The sequence below is a fragment of the Loxodonta africana genome, chromosome 9 (assembly GCF_030014295.1).
Source record: "Loxodonta africana isolate mLoxAfr1 chromosome 9, mLoxAfr1.hap2, whole genome shotgun sequence".
NCBI classification, from domain to species: Eukaryota; Metazoa; Chordata; class Mammalia; order Proboscidea; family Elephantidae; genus Loxodonta; species Loxodonta africana.
The window spans coordinates 51,479,907-51,496,380 of NC_087350.1; the positions used below are offsets into that span (position 1 = coordinate 51,479,907).

Below are 16,474 nucleotides of genomic sequence, written 5' to 3' on the forward strand. Positions count from 1 at the left end.
AGGACAGAAATAGAATTTTTAGTTCCTTTAGCCAAGCAGTTAAAACTATTGAGCATCTTGAAGAGTAATGGAGGAATAAGTAGACTCAAGGTAGTCCCAGGAATCCTCTGAAATTGTTGTAGTGTTAATTGTTCACAGGCTTACTAAAAATATTAAGAAAGGGTCACTTGGCCATTTGCATATAGAGGAGACACTTCTAATAAATTTATTTCTGACTTGCAGAGAAATAGAAAATGCTTCCATCTGTGTTGGCTTCACTGGCCTTTAAAATAACTTATGTATATTTGTTGGTATGTTATATAACTTCTAACAACATTAGTCACCACTTCCTCCGTAAGGCAACATGTAAATGATCATGGATACACATGCTATAACTTATAATTTTAGACCAATTTGTTCTTAGTGTTTTAGTCAGCTTTTTTTTTTTTCTTTTTTGAGAGACTGCCATAATCTTTGGCTCTATGTGATAGAAGTCTGCCAGCCATTTGAACTAAGAAACTTAAATGGCTTTATTATTACTCAGTAGAATGGGACAGTAACTATAGATAGGAATAGGAGGAGTACACTTCATTGTTTCTACAACTACTTTTTTTTTCTTTGAAATTTATCTTTTATTGTAAGACCTCTATTGAAATGATAGATAATTAAGATAGTCCCTAGGTTTATTCTAGGTTGCATGTATTAAATTACTTAAAACAAGAACTAGAACAATGGTTCTCAAAGTATGGTCAGCGGCAATAATACCTGGGTACTTGTTATTAGTTGCCTTTGAGTCTATTCCAACTCATGGCAGCCCCACATGTGCAGAGCAGAACTGCTTCATAGGGTTTTCAAGGCTGTGACCTTTTGGAAGCTGAGCCTGTTTTCCAAGGTGCCTCTAGGTGGGCTTGAACCACCAATCTTTTGGCTAGTGGTCTTGTTCTTAACAATTTGCACCACCCAGGGACTCCTGGGTACTTGTTAGATATGCTGATTCTTAGGTCTAAAACTCTGGGAGCGGGGCCCGGTAATCTTTTAACTAGCCTACAGGTGATTCTGATACCTGGTAAAATTTGAGAACCACAAAACTGGGTGATCTCAACAATCATTTATTGAAGTCTTTTAGAATGCAGGAAGGCTAGCAATAGTGCCTTTATTCCTTCGCCAATATTTATTGAACACTATTGTTCAGGTACTGGGGAAACAGTAGTGAACATGATAGGCAAGATCTTTGCTCTCATGCAGCTTACATTTAGAGGAGGGAGACATATAATAAACAGGACTGTGATAGGAATGATGCAGAGACTTAAAAATTGGGTGATGTGAGAGAGTGTGTGGTAGCTAGGGAAGACCTTTTTGAGGCGGTCAGGTGTCAACTGAGTTTTAAATGACTGGAAGAGCTAGCTATGGGAAGCTCATTCCAAGCAGAGAGGCAGCTAATACAAAGGGCTATAACAAGGGAATGAGTTTGGTGTGTTTGAAGAATGGAAAGAAGGCCAGTGTGGCTGGAGTGTAGTGGGCGAGGGGAGAGAGGCATAAATGAAGTTGGAGAGGTAGGCAGAGGCCAGATCACATAGGACCCTTTTAAGGACTTTGACTTTGCCCTTGAGTGGTATGGGAAGCTTTGGGGAGGTTTTGAACACAGTACTGATGTAGCCTGACCTTTAAAATAAAAGAATTACTGGCCACTAAATTGAGATCAGAAACCCTGGTGGTGTGGTGGTTAAGAGTTCGTTTGCTAACCAAAAGGTCAGCAGTTCGAATCTACCAGGTGCTTCTTGGAAACCCTGTGGGGCAGTTCTACTCTGTCTTATAGGGTTGCTATGAGTCAGAATCAACTCGAGGGCAACGGGTTTGTTTTGGTTTTTTGGAAGTTGAGATCTGACCATAGAAGGGAGCAAAGGAAGAAGCAGGGTATTGTAGTAATTGAGGCGAGATGATGGTGATCTGTCAAGGATGGTAGTGCTAGGGAGTGATGAGAAGCGTTGAGATTCTGAACATATTTTGATGGTAGAGTCTACAGAATTTGCTGATTGGGTGATTGTGGCATATAAAATATAAAGAGGAGTCAAGGGTGACTTGGCCTGAATAACTGGTAGATTTCAGGAGATGAAGGCTTGAGGTATGTTAAGTCTGAAAAGCCTCTTAGAATCTTAGTGGGGTTGTTGGGTAGGCAGTTAGAAAAAGGAATCTGGAGTCAGGGAAGCAGTCAGGTTGGCGATATCAATTTGGGACTTGGCAGCATTTGCATGGAAATTAAAGCCGCAAGACTGAATGAGATCATCTAAGTAATGGGTGTAGATAGAGGCTCAAGACCACAAATTTGAAGGTAGGAGAGCTTGCAGTGAGAAGGAACTAGCCAAATAGCATCCAGTAAGGTAGGAGGAAAACCTGGAAGAGTGATCCTGGAAGGCAAGTGAAGAAAAGTATTTCAAGAAGGAGAGCAAATCAATCCACAGCAAATGCTGCTGAGGGGTTAAAATGAGCATCGAGAAATGATCGTTTTAGTGAAGTTTCAGCAATGTGCACGTCATGGGTGATTTCGACAAGCTGTTTGAGTGGTATGGTAGGTTCAGAAGCTGGGTTAAAGTGTGTTAAAGAGCAAAAGAAGGAGAAGCAGTGAAGAAAAGGTAGACCATGTTGGGACAGACCTGCTACCACTTAGGAGTAGCCGGTCTCTACAAAAAACCTTAACTTAGGACAAGTTCATGTGTTGGTGCTCCAGTGTTTTAAATTTGGTATGTAACATCTTTGCATGTTCATGTTTTTAATTTCACTTTTTAAAATGGGTAAAAATACATTAAAAAGAGGAAATGTGAATAAAAAATATGTGGAAGCTCTGAAGAACCTCCGTGAAAGTCCTCAGGTCCTATGGAATACATTTTGAAAACTATTCATTTAATCCAGAGGAATAAAATTCTGAGGTGAAATCCAGCCAGTTGCAAAATGGGCTTAAGAAAGATATTTTTAGGTTTTAGAGGGAATCTTCTAAATGCTTCTGAGATTATACCCATTGCCCTCAAGTCGATTCCAACCCATAGCACAGGATGACTGTAGAACATTTCTTTCTTTCATCAAACCATTTACTTTGAGATCATTTGAATGAAACGGATGTTTCCATATGGTATTTTCTGCCATTTAAATGTATTTTTTCACAAATGTTTTCTGGCCAAAGGATGCTGATGTTGTAGGTCTAGATTGTACCCTCTTGCAGGGAAAAAAAAGAGCCCTGATGGCACAGTGGTTGAAGCGATTGACTACTAGCCAAAAGGTGGGGGATTCAAAACCATCAGTTGCTTTGAGGGAGAAAGATGTGGCAGTCTGCTTCTCTAGAGATTTACAGCTTCAGAAACCTCATGGGGCCCTTATGAGTTGAAATTGACTTGACGGCAGTGGGTGGGTGCAGGGAAAAAACAGCAAAAAAAAAAAAAAAGGCCCTGTTGAAACCTTATTTCTTTTAAGGAGGGTGCTTTGATTTAGTGTCCGATTTTTTTAATAATTATATTTGACAAGATATATTTAAATACCTTGAATTCTAGAGCACTTTTCTCTATAGGCACTTGTTTAAAACAAAAGCCCAAGTTTCTCTTTAGTGAAGAAATGACAGTCTTTCACAAGAGAAATACGTAGATTACTAATGCATGAAACAATTTTTTTTACTACTCAGAAGGGAGCAGAGGGAATATTACCACATTTCATTGATTCTAAAATATCGTAGACTATAAGATGCACCATTTTATGCATTACTAAGAAAGAAAAGGGGCATTGGTGGTTCACTGGTATGCTCGCCTTCCATGCGGTGGTGACCTGGGTGTGATTCCTGTCCAGTGTGCCTCATACGCTGTCACCAGCCATCTGTCAGTGGAGGCTTGCGTGTTGCTGTGATGCTGAACAGGCTTCGGCAGCTACCAGAGTAAGACAGACCAGGAAGAAAGCCTGGCGGCCTACTTCCAAAAGTCATCCAATGAGAACCCTATGGATCACAATGGTCAGATCTGCAACTGATCACTGGGCAGCATTTCATCATTCAGTTGTACATGGGGTAGTCAGAGTTGGGGGCCAACTCCATGGCAGCTAAAACAAAAACAAAAAGCCAAACCCATTGCTGTCTAGTCGATTCTGACTCATAGTGACCCTACTGAACAGAGAGAACTGCCCCATAGGGTTTCCCAGGTTATAATTTTCACAGAAGCAGACTGCCACATCTTTCTCCTGTGGAGCGGCTGGTGAATTCCAACCACAGACCTTTTGGTTTGCAGCTGAGCACTTAATCCTTACACAACCAGGGCTCTTTTGTCAATTATAAGAGATGTAAAAAAAAAAAAAAAAAAGATCCACCTTAGAATTAATGAAATACAGGGCCAAGAGGTGTGAGTTCTGGCCCTGGTGGTGTTTCTGACTAGCTGTGGGACCACAGGCAAGTCACTTAGACTTTCTTTGCCTTAGGTTCCTCACCTGTATGGTGAGGGTAATGCCTGGTCTATCTACTTCACAGGATTATAGTGAAGATGAAATATGATAAATGAGATAAATTTAACTATGAAAAGTAGAATCTACTGGGCAAAATCAAGGGTAGTTTTTCAATTTAAATTAACTCCTAGGTCTGATTAGGCAACTTAGAACATTTCCTATCTGGACTTTGTTGTCAGGCTTAAAATAGAATTTAGTCACAAACGTTTGAAAGTGTAACACCTTCATCTGCTAAATGGATTTTATTTAATCTGGGAATAGTGTCTATTATCGTTTTGGAATTAAAGAAAAAAGAGAAAATGCAAAGATAATACAACCCTGATGTTCTCATCATCCAGAATTAATCAGTGTTAACATTCTGTCAGTGCTATGATTTTTTTTAACTTACTGTGAAATATTTATGACATATAAAGGGTAAAAGAATATAATAATGAACATGCATATACTTGCCATTGTCAATACAGATGAAGCCTCCTCTGCGGGAATAGTATGTTATATTTATACAGCATCCGGTCTTAACAGCAGCCTAGTGAGACTGGCTACTGCTTCTCTTGCTTTGGTCTTTAAAACCTCTAGATAAGCAAATTAACTTCGTCAAGTGAAGGTTTTATCCAAGAATACAGTGGAGAAGACTAGGGCTATTTGTGCTGGTGTTGCCTGATCTGAGTTTCCTCAGAATTCCACCTATGGCTTTGGAGATTCAGCTGTGGAAATTTGAAATAGGACATCTGTAAAATCGTAGTGTTGGCTAGCCTATTCCATGCCAGAGATTGTGCCTAGGCAGTTTTTGTATATATTCTTTGTTTCACAATAATTCTTTTGGGTAGATGGTCTCATTTTATAGATTGGGAAGGCTGGCTTGGAGAAGTTAGCGTGTCTGAAATTCCACAGCTGTTAGATTGTGGAGCTAATGATTTTTATCAAGGTTCACCTTATACCACAGCTCATGTGGTCTATACCATGCTGCCTCTGTCTTTGCCAGTAATCGTGGTTCTGTTTCTTTTGTAGGCAAAATCCAGAGACCACATTTGAAGTATATGTTGAAGTGGCCTATCCTGGGACAGGTGGCACTCTTTCAGGTACTTGAATGTTTGATTATGACATGGTGTTTGTTTATCATATGAGATAGACGTGCAGTGGGGATAATATGTGACTACTTTAAACTGTTTTTTATCTTTAAGTATATTTAAGTACTTTTTCCTTTTATTTATGCCCACATTATCCTAGGAAGAATGGAGAATAAAAGCACAATGAACAATTTGAATTAAAAACTGCTGCCATTATAGGCTTGAAGTATGGTTTTTTTCATTGTGACCATTGGGTCTACCTGGAAGTCAAGTAGTTAGTATGAAATATTGTCACCTTGCTAATGACAAAGGCTTAGAATTAGGTTATAGGATACAAAATGATATATAGGGAATTCTCGGCCACTAAACCAGAAAGAGATGTTTGAAATAGAATTAATTTAGTAATTTTTGTGACCTCTGGTAAGAGAAGGTTGGAAGTTAGCTGGAGGAAACACCTCCTTGGGCTTTAGCTTTTGCACTGGTTTGGACATGTATCCCTGGGCAACAGGGCCTTAGATGAGGGTAGGGTGTTGTATGCAGATTGGCCGTCTCACTTCTTGACCTAATAAAATCCTTCTTGGTTAATGAGAAAATTAACCTTGTGATCCAGGGTTCTTTTTCTTGGTGCCTAACAGAGTGGTGCATTTTGCCAAAGTGTATGTAAGGGAGCAACTCTTGATCCACACTCACAAAAACCTGCTTGTGTTATTGAGCGTTAAACCTGTTGCTGTTGAGTTGATTCTGACTCATAGTGACCCTATAGGACAGAGTAGAACTATCCCATAGGGTTTCCAGGGAGCTCCTGGTGGATTCAGACTGCTGACCTTTTGTCTGTATATTAAGTTATGTCTCTTACTGTGTGTAGAGACCATTCATTGGGTCTGGAAAGGAGTTGTGTACATGTAGCAGTACCTCTATGGACCTGTTTTACAAAGTAACCATTTGATGATGGCTGTGATTTGACAGGTGAATTTAAGGACAAATGTAAGGATAATTTCTACAGTTACTAAGATTTTTCCCTTCCAATGCCCTAGAATTTTTTTTCTCCAAAGTTAAATGGGCTGTTCTTTGAATATGAACAAAGTTTGAAAGGTACGAATGAGGCAGAAGAATGAACAAAATGAAAGTCTTTACCCTGTTAGTTTACTTTTTTTAACTTTTATTTTGAAAATATTCTAAGAGATATATTATAAGAATAATTCAGTGCATATACCCTTTCCCTAGATTTACTGGTTGTTACCATTTTGCCACATTTGCTTTAGCGCTCTGCAAAACAAAACAGAACAAAAAACCTGTTGCCGTCGAGTCTGTTCTAACTCATAGCAACCCTACAGGACAGAGTGGAACTATTCCTTAGGGTTTCCAAGGAGCAGCTGGTGGATTTGAACTGCCAACCTTTTGGTTAGCGGCTGTAGCTCACAGTAGCTCTTAGCCATTGTGCCACCAGGGCTACATGTATACATATTATTTTTGCTGAATCATTTAAGATTAAGTTGCAGACATTACAGCCTTTTACCCTTAAATACTTCAGGGTTTATCTCCTAAGAATAAGGATTGTCTTACATAACCATAGTATAATTATCAAAATAAGAGAATTAAAAATTTTATGTTAGTTGCTCATATTTAAATTTAATTAATTGTCCCAAATAATATCCTTTATAGCATTTTTTCCCCTCTGATCCAGAGCCCAATCCAGGATCATGCATTGCATTTTGTTTTTATGTTTCTTCAGTGTCTTTCAGTCTGGAATAGTTTTGTAGTCTTTGCCTATCATGACCAGTTTTTGTAGAATTTAGGTGTGTTGTTTTGTAGAAAGTTCCTGGATTTGGAATTGTCTGATTATATCCTCATGATTAGTTTCAGGTACTATGCTTTTGGCAGCAGTATTTTGAAACTGATACTGTGTGCTCCTTAGTGCATCATATCAGCAGGCACATGATGTCTGTAAAACTCAGCAAATAGTTGTAAAGTCAATACCCCTGTTAAGATATATAGTGTCCAGGTTTAAGGGAATATTGGTGCCGGCAAGAGGGACCTCTGCAACAGCCCTGTGCTTTAGAGGGCTTTGCTTTGGCCCTTTTCTGCCCATTGTCCCCTTTCTATGGGGCAGAGAGTCTTTGGGGCCTACAGCGCATGCCTACCTAGAGCCTGAAACCTTTTGTCCTAGGCCAGGCTTCGAATATTCAGGATCTCAAAATTCCTTGCCCCAGTGGCCCTGAGCTTTTGGGGTGATGAACATGATTTGGAACTAGATAGTGGTGATGATTGCACAACATCGTAAATATGCTAAATGCTACTGAATTCTATACTTTAAAATGGTAAATTAAAAAAAAAAATTTTTTTTGTGTGCTATAAGTGAAAGTTTACAAATTGAGTCAGTCTCTCATGAAAATTTATACACACCTTGCTATATACTTCTAATTGCTCTCCCCCGATGAGACAGCACACTCCTTCCCTCCATTGTCTGTTTTCGTGTCCATTCGGCCAGCTTCTGACCCCCTCTGCCCTCTCATGTCCCCTCCAGACAGGAGATGCCAACATAATCTCATGTGTCTACTTGATCAAAGAAGCTCACTCTTCACCAGTATCATTTTCTATCCCATAGTCCAGTCCAATCCCTGTCTGAAGAGTTGGCCTTGGGAATGTTTCCTGTCTTAGGCTAACAGAAGGTCTGGGGACCATGACCTCTGGGGTCCTTCCAGTCCCAGTCAGACCATTAAGTCTAGTCTTTTTATGAGAATTTGGGGTCTGCATCCCACTGCTCAACTACTCCCTCAGGGGTTCTCTGTTGTGTTCCCTGTCAGGGCAGTCATCGGTTGTAGCCAGGCACCATCTAGTTCTTCTGGTCTCAGGCTGATGTAGTCTCTGGTTTATGTGGTCCTTTCTGTCTCTTGGGCTCATAATTACCTTGTGTCTTTGGTGTTCTTCATTCTTCTTTGCTCCAGGTGGGTTGAGACCAATTGATGCATCTTAGCTTGCCGCTTGCTAGCATTTAAGACCGCAGAAGCCGCTCTCCAAAGTGGGATGCAGAATGTTTTCTTAATAGATTTTATTATGCCAATTGACTTAGATGCCCCCTGAAACCATGGTCCCCAAACCCTGCCCCTGCTGTGCCGGCCTTTGAAGCATTCAGTTTATTCAGGAAACATCTTTGCTTTTAGCTTAGTCCAGTTGTACTGACCTCACCTGTATTGTGTTATCTTTCCCTTCACCTAAAATAATTCTTACCTACTAATTTTTTTTTTATCTAATTAGCGAATATCCCTCTCCCATCCTCCCTCCCTTCCCCCTCTCGTAACCATCAAAGAATATTTTCTTCTCTGTTTAAACTGTTTCTCCAGTTATTATAATAGTGGTCTTATACAATATTTGTCCTTTTGCACCTGACTAATTTCACTCAGCATAACGCCTTCCAGATTCCTCCATGGTATAAAATGTTTCACGGATTCATCATTGTTCTTTATTGAAGCACAGTATTCCATAAAATGGTAAATTTTATGTTATGTGTATTAGACCACAATTTTAAAAAATGTTAGAGATGGGTTTGGCCAGCACCTGAGAGGTGTCCCCTTCCCTTTATAGTTTTACCATACATGTGTTCTTAAAAATGTAATTTAGTTTTGCATCTTTCTGAACTTTATAGAAATAACATTATTCTGTGTATAGTTTTATTGCTTTTTTTGTTCAGGGTAGTACTTTTAAGGGCCCTCTATGGTGTTGGGAGCCCTGGTGGCGCAGCGTTTAAGAGCTTGGCTGCTAACCAGAAGGTTGGCAGTTTGAATCCACCAGCTGCTCCCTGGAAACCCTCTTGAGGCAGTTCTACTGTGTCCTATAGAGTTGCTATGAATCGGAATCAACTCAATGGCAATGATTTTGGGTTTTTTTTTCCCCACTATGTTGTAACTGTTGTACATTCATTTTCATTGCTCTGTAATACATTACAGGATTATATCACAATTTACGTATCCATTCTGCCATTAATAACATTTGATGCGGTTTGCAGTTTCTGGCTATTACAAGTAATGTTGGTATGATTTTTCTTATACATGAAGTCTTATATGTGACTACTGAATTATGCTGAACTGTTTTTCAGAGTTGATTATGCCAATCTGTAGTCCCACCAGGAGTGCTTGGTAGCCCTTATTGCTCTACAACTTCATCCATTAGTGTGATATATTGATTTTTGCTATTTGGGTAATAGTATTGCCTAGTTGTTTTAATTTGCGATTTTTGATGACTAAGGAAATTCGGGCACCTTTTCATATGCTTACTGGCCTTTTGGATATCTTCCTTTATAACACTTTTGCTTATTTTTTTTTCCATTGAGTTTGCTATGTTTTTCTCATTGATTTATAAGGAATTCATTACATATCCTGGATATTAATTCTCCGGTTATATATGTGGTAAATATCTTCTTCCACTCAGTGGTTTGTCTTTCACTTTCTTGGTAATATCTTTGATGATCAAAACTTCATTATAGTATCTTTGATGATCAAAACTTGTTGATTTTATTATAGTGCAGTTCATCAATATTTTCCTATCCTAGAGACATGAAGATATTTTCCTCTACGAGATTTATAGTTTTGCCTTTCACAGTTAGGTCATTAATCTACCATGGTTGTTAATTTTCTCTTAGACGATTAACATCTTGGAAAGTTAAATCCTAAATTCAATTTTAAGATTTAAAAAAATTGGGAACAAAATAAAATTGCGTTTGCAAGCTTCACTACTCCTCTCTTTAAAAAGTATTTTATAAAATGATTAGGTACTTCAAATCATACCTAAAAGTTTACCAAAGAATAAAAAGATGGCAAGTGTGAGAGACGAATAGGTATGTAGACCAGTAAGAAATACTTTGAAGACAGCTATTTCTTTTAATTTCTGTACTAGTGAAGATGTATCTTGTAAACTATCCCTTATAAATTCTGTGCTGTAAAGAGCCTTCTGCTAGTGACAGCCATGGAAGGGACATGTGTTCTGTCAGTTCTGCTTAGACTTTGTATCAAGACCTATAGCACTGAATAGAACATCTTCCAAAGATTGTACAAATAAAATTTGGGCACATAAACTAAACTGATGGTGTGAGTGACTTCCTTTGGGAATTTGTTAGGTTTTCTGGTTGCTATTACCAATGAAGGAGCTATTTCTTAGTATTTAATCTTTATGTGCCTTTTGTCTGCTTCTTCAACCTCCTTATTTATTTTTAATAAAACTTATTATATTGCCTTTTCCTGATGTTATTTAAGACGTTATTTTTACCATTTTAGATGATTGCAAAGAATCTGCCTTAAGATTAGTCTTCGTTCCTTGGATCTGCATCTCTGATCTGTGCCAAAGTATCTGAGCAAACTTAGGTATAAATCTTACCCTGTACAGTACTAATGTCTGGGCATAATCTTCTCTTTGAAGTTTGTTTGCATCCCCCTAGGGGGATTAATTCCCTGCTGTGGGAAGGTGGGTTAAAAAGCACCGAAACTACTTTACGGGTCTTTAATTGAAGGATTTAGTATACATTTTGTTCTATAAACTTCTGTGGGGGTTTCATTCGTACATTTTTTCTTATATTGTGGTCTAGTCTCACTGTAAATTTATTTTTTTTTTAAAGTTACTAAATTTTTTTTCAGGTTATTCATATGCATATTGACAGATTATCCTGGTGTTTTGTTTTTCTTTTCATCTTTAAATTTTTAGTAGCTTTTCCCCCCTGCTTTTAAAAGCAGTTCTTGGATATGTATAAAATTAAAAATTTTAAAATAAATTATCAAGAAAAATCTTCACTCTGTAGTAACCACTATCAATGGTATATTCCTTTGTGTGTGTATGTGTAAATAAAATATATAAAGTTTTTTCCTGAACTCCTGCTATATGTGTATGTTTTCCTTGCCCCCCCGAATTAAACATTAAGCGTTTCTTCAAATTATTAATATGACCTTTTAAAAAATCATTTTAATTTTTGTGAATTATTATATTATATTCATGTGCCATAATTACTTATATTGCTAGATTTTTTCAGGATTCTTCTTTTATAAAGAATGCCAGTGAATATCTTTGAGTATAATGCTTGTCATTTATGTGTACAATTTTAATGCTTAGAAAGGAGTTGGATAATTTTGAATAGATTTTGTTCTTTAATTTTATGTGTTCTTTTTTGCCACATCATACTTAGTGTACTCTAATTTATGTATTATATATAGAAAGATCCCAGAAAAAAGACTGTCATCTAACGTTATGAGAGCTCACAAAGCTGAATTTAATCTGTCTTTCTGATGGTCTCTGAAGAGGGTGCTCTTGCAAGAGAGATCAGCTTGTGAGGTCCTGTGATCAGATGGTGTTGGCCATGCTGAAACTCTGGAATGTATTTCAAACACAAGCGTCTTGTTACAGCTGGCATCTCTGAACCTGCTGTGGGCACTGTTCTTGGGCAGACGCTTAGCACCCGAGAGTGGCAACATCAGGTTCTTCTGGGCTGCTCGGCAGACCAGCTTCTGCCTTGTGTCAGTGCCCCTCCTGGTGTTTTTAATGCTTTAGCCCGGTAGCCTCTTTTTAAAAAGAAGGGATAGTCAAGTTGAGAAAATGTTGAGGGAACTCTCTGAGATGGCGCTTTGGCTGGTTGACTTTTCCAGCTACCTGGGTGTTAGGCAGTAACTTAAAAAAAAAATCCTTGCTTAAAATCCCTCCTAAATATCTGTCCATATTTCTGTATTAGCAGAATTGTGAAGAAAATTGAGTCTTTGCTGATTTAAGGTATCAGGAGCCAGATTTGTTATCCTAAACTTTAGCTTTCATTTTCCAGGCCTGTAACTGTGGTCTAGGAACTTTGCCTGAATCTGTGGTCACCGTGGATGCTCAACATTATTAGATATTTAAAAAAACAGCTTAAAGCAGCGACAACTGTTCACTCTTTAGAGGTAGTGTGGGGAAAGAGTCCTTTTGAAAGTCAAGTTTTATTCCAGATTAAAATATTTTTGAGCGATACTAACTAAACTTATCTTCTTCCTTCTTAATAATAATAAGGATAATAAATCACTGTAAGCTTGAAGAATGGTAATAAAGTAGATAACTTTTATTGAGTCCTAGTTATGTCCCAGCTTCTTAATTTGTACTATGTTAAATCTCATAAGGCGGCCTGGTGGTACAGTGGTTAAGAACTCGGCTGCTAACCAGAAAAGGTTCGCAGTTCGAATCCATCAGCCACTCCTTGCAAACCCTACAGGACAATTCTATTCTGCCCTATAGGGTCACTATGAGTTGGAGTCAACTCGACTGCAGTGGGTTTGTTTTGGTTTTAAATCTCATAATAACCCTCTAAAGTGTATCTTATTTTTGAGGAAACTTAGGATTAGAGAGGTTAATTTACTTGCCCAAGGTTGGACAGCCACTATGTTGCAGAACCAGGATTTAACTTCATTTCTTTGGCATCTTCCAAAAAATATCTGGCTAACATTACCTGTACATGCAGTAATTTAGAAAATTAGGGGAGAATGTTTTTGATTCCTGAACTACACAAGTGTTACTTGTAGGTTTTTCATGAGTTGACACAACAGTATTATTTTAGCGTTTCTTTATTTTTCTTCTCTTGAATTATCCAGTGAAAGTGGATCCATTTTAGGGAATTTTGAAAGTATGGACGCTGATTCTCAGTAGTGGAGTAGTGTACCAAAACCATAACCAAAACCAAACCCAGTGCCAGCGAGTCGATTCCCACTCATAGCGACCCTATAGGACAGGGCAGAACTGCCCCATAGAGTTTCCAAGGAGTGCCTGGTGGATTTGAACTGCCGACTTTTTGGTTAGCAGCTGTAGCACTTAACCACTACGTCACCAGGGTTTCCGTGGAGTAGTGTAAAAAACACCCAAAAACCAAAGACATGGATTATTTTCAAATCTTTGTCATTTTTCCTGATTTTAAGTACTTGACATGCCAGTTAGAAAACATTTACTTTGAGTTAGAGGCATAGAATCTCGTCCCATTGTATGGATTTTAAAAAGTCAGTGTAGCTTTGAGAATTTTAATGTACCTTGTGTCTTTATAATGTACCTAGTGGTACAGTGGTTAAGAGCTTGGCCACTAATCAAAAGGTCGGCAGTTCAAATCCACCAACTGCTCCTTGGAAACCCTATGGGGTAGTTCTACCTGTCCTATAGGGTTGCTATGAGTCAGAATTGACTCAACGGCAACAGGTAACGGTATCTTTTTTCAAAATTTCATAAAATAAAAGTTATTTTTTTAAACTAGAGGCAAGCCTAGTGAGAATTCATTGTAATAAAGCTTTTGCCTACCACCTAATAAAGAGGTATTATATAGGGCTCCATGAGGACAGATATTATGTCTTGCTTGTACCTACATTTTCCAGCAGCTAGAACAGTTCCTGCAAACAGTAGGCCCTCAATACGTATTTGAATGATTGAAGCTTAGAGATAGGAACTGACTTGTCCGAGGGACCAAGTTGTGATTTGAACTCTGGTCTGACTATGCGCTTTAAAGGAAATTTTGAAAACTATCATGCAAATCATGTGATATGTATGTATAGGTACAGTTTTAAGAATAAGTGAAAATGCACATATTCACCACTCAACTTAAGATGTAGAACATTTTGTACCTTTGAAGTCCCCCTGTGTGTTCTTCCCAGATTGCATTCCTTCACTGAGATCACATTTTGCGTATTAACGTGAATTGTCTATCCTTGCTTTTAGTTTGTGCTTTTTATTATACTATGCTGATACTCTAAATTGGTTATATAGAATGAGTTTGCTGTTCTGAGGAAGTAATAGAAGGTGAGCCATGTATTTTCTTAATTAATGCTTCTTAGTTATTTGAAGCCGATTCCAGATTTCTTCCTGTTCCTGAAGTGTGTAATCCAGCAACCATCTGGGTGCAAATCGTGATACAGAGAATCTCACAATTTTTGGTTTGTTCATAAGAGTGTGATTTTTGTTTATGTATCTCTAGTTCACAGTGCCAGGCCTTTGGCCCTCTAGGTGGACCAGGCATGCATTGATCAACTGAACTATAAAATAAGTGAGAGCAGTGAGTTTGTTATTGTTTTTTTTTTTTTTTTTTAATTTCACCAAAATGCCAATCTTAAAGCTGCATTTTCTCAACTGTAAAATGGGGGCACTGATATTAACTAATTCATGAGATTGAAAGGATTAAATAGGGTTGTATAGTGCATGGGATGTGTAAGGGTCTTAATAAATGGAAACTCGTTATTTTTAATTAGTATCTTACATTATTTTGGTTTAAGGTAAGAGTTCATATTTCTGTAGAACTCTGCTATCCACAACTGTTAGCAATCTAATACAGCTGAAAAATAGAAAGTAAGTAAAATTAACTAGCCAAAGTAGATTTCTCAGAATGCAAGCATTAATACCTAATGTCCTTTATTCATGGAAAAGCCTTTAGTTTATGTCCTACGTGCTTAGGTACACTCTGAGGAGTTCCCTGTATTATATTGCCCAGCAGTTACTGATCATGTTGATGGCATTAAGTCATGGTGTTAGTCATTATTCTTTTTGTTGCAAGTGGCAGAAACCCCACTAACTCGGGCTTGAGCAAAAAAAGGAATTTATTGGCTCTACTGAGAAGTCCAGTGGGAAAACTGGCTTTAAGCTTTGGAGGATCTAGGTGTTCTACTCACATTTTCAGATAGATTTGCACTATTTTTATCTCTTGGCTGTCTGTCTTCTGTGTTGGGATCATTTCTAGGTGAGTGCTCCCTACATGATAGCAAAGATGTCTGCTAACAAATCCAAGCTTATGGTCTATGAATTTCACGACCCTGATGGGAACAGAGTTTCTTTTGCAACATTTTGAGCCATAGTCCTAGTGCTGATTGTAATAGGTCCTGTTTGGGTCTTGTGTCTGTCTATGAGCCAGTCACTGGGACTCTGGTGGGTGACTGAGATGTTGATTGCAGGGAAAGGGAGTGCATATGTAGGCTCTTCAGTGCTACCTGTATCTTGTAGCCCAAGACTGGGGAACGGTAGTTCATCAGAGAAAAATCTGGTTGCTGTTACCAGAAGAAAGGAAAATGAATGCACGCTGAAACAGCTGTTTATTGCACCCATGAAGAAAATGTTATTTTCAGAGTATTCTTTTCAAATAAGCAGTGAGGTATATAATCTAGTTTGGGATGATTTACAACCAAAATGATTAAGATAAAGTTTCTGTACTTAAAAAGTTAATCTTTAGCTTTTTCGAAAACTGCCATGTAAGCCCGATTTCCCTAGGAGTCTGAGGTCTTATTATTGTACGTCTAAGTTTTAGCAAGAGTTCTTTAATTAGTCACCTATTCTTTGAGCACTCACTTTAGGCTCAACTGTGCTAGATTCTGGAAATTGGAGTGTGAGTTCTATAAAACAGGAACTAGACCTCATGTTTTAAATGTTTAGAAGACTCTTTTCAAACCTTTAGGATATTGTATTTTCGCTTTTGAGCTTATTTTGGTATTGTTTCACAACACATTTTGCATTTCCTTCTTCATGTTGCATTGTAACACAGTCTGCTCAAAGGCTTTCATTACTGAAAGCTTTACTGAAGATATCACACTATGAGCTTGCTTTGCTCGGCAGAAACCTATAATAATTTGCTCTAAAAAGACAATTTTCTTATCTTTAATGTGTTCTTTAGAATTAGAACTTTCTGCTGTCACGAAGCCTTATTTGAGGAGAAAACAGATGCTGATAAATTGCTGTCTAGATTATAAAAATGTCATTAAGTATCTTTATGGATAATCTGTAATAAAAAAATGTAATAGTAATCTGTAGGCTTTGAAATCAGAGAAACTTAGGTTCAGATTTCTTCTGTCACTTACTAATTGTTTGACCTTGGGAAGGTTATTTAAACTGAATTGTAGTTTTGTTTAAATGGGACTAATGTCTATTTGGTAGGTTGTTTTGTAAATTAGAGATAATATGTGTTAAGGTGCCTGACGCTATAACTGTACAAATTAGGCATT

General features: G+C 37.9%; 1 protein-coding gene across 25 annotated transcripts in view; it reads left to right on the forward strand.

Annotated features, from left to right (window-relative positions):
* Positions 1 to 16,474, forward strand: part of DENND1A (DENN domain containing 1A) — a 566,188-nt gene that overhangs the window by 32,690 nt on the left and 517,024 nt on the right. For 24 of the 25 annotated variants that reach the window (XR_010323028.1, XR_010323031.1, XR_010323027.1 and 21 more), the window contains one exon: positions 5,458 to 5,528. Coding sequence is in view for 19 of the 25 variants with exons in the window: in XM_064291468.1 (XP_064147538.1) it covers positions 5,458 to 5,528 (71 nt within the window). In the remaining 6 variants the exon portion in view is untranslated. Of the gene's footprint in view, positions 1 to 5,457; positions 5,529 to 16,474 lie in introns of those variants that run through there. The other variant, XM_064291469.1, reaches the window with a different exon arrangement.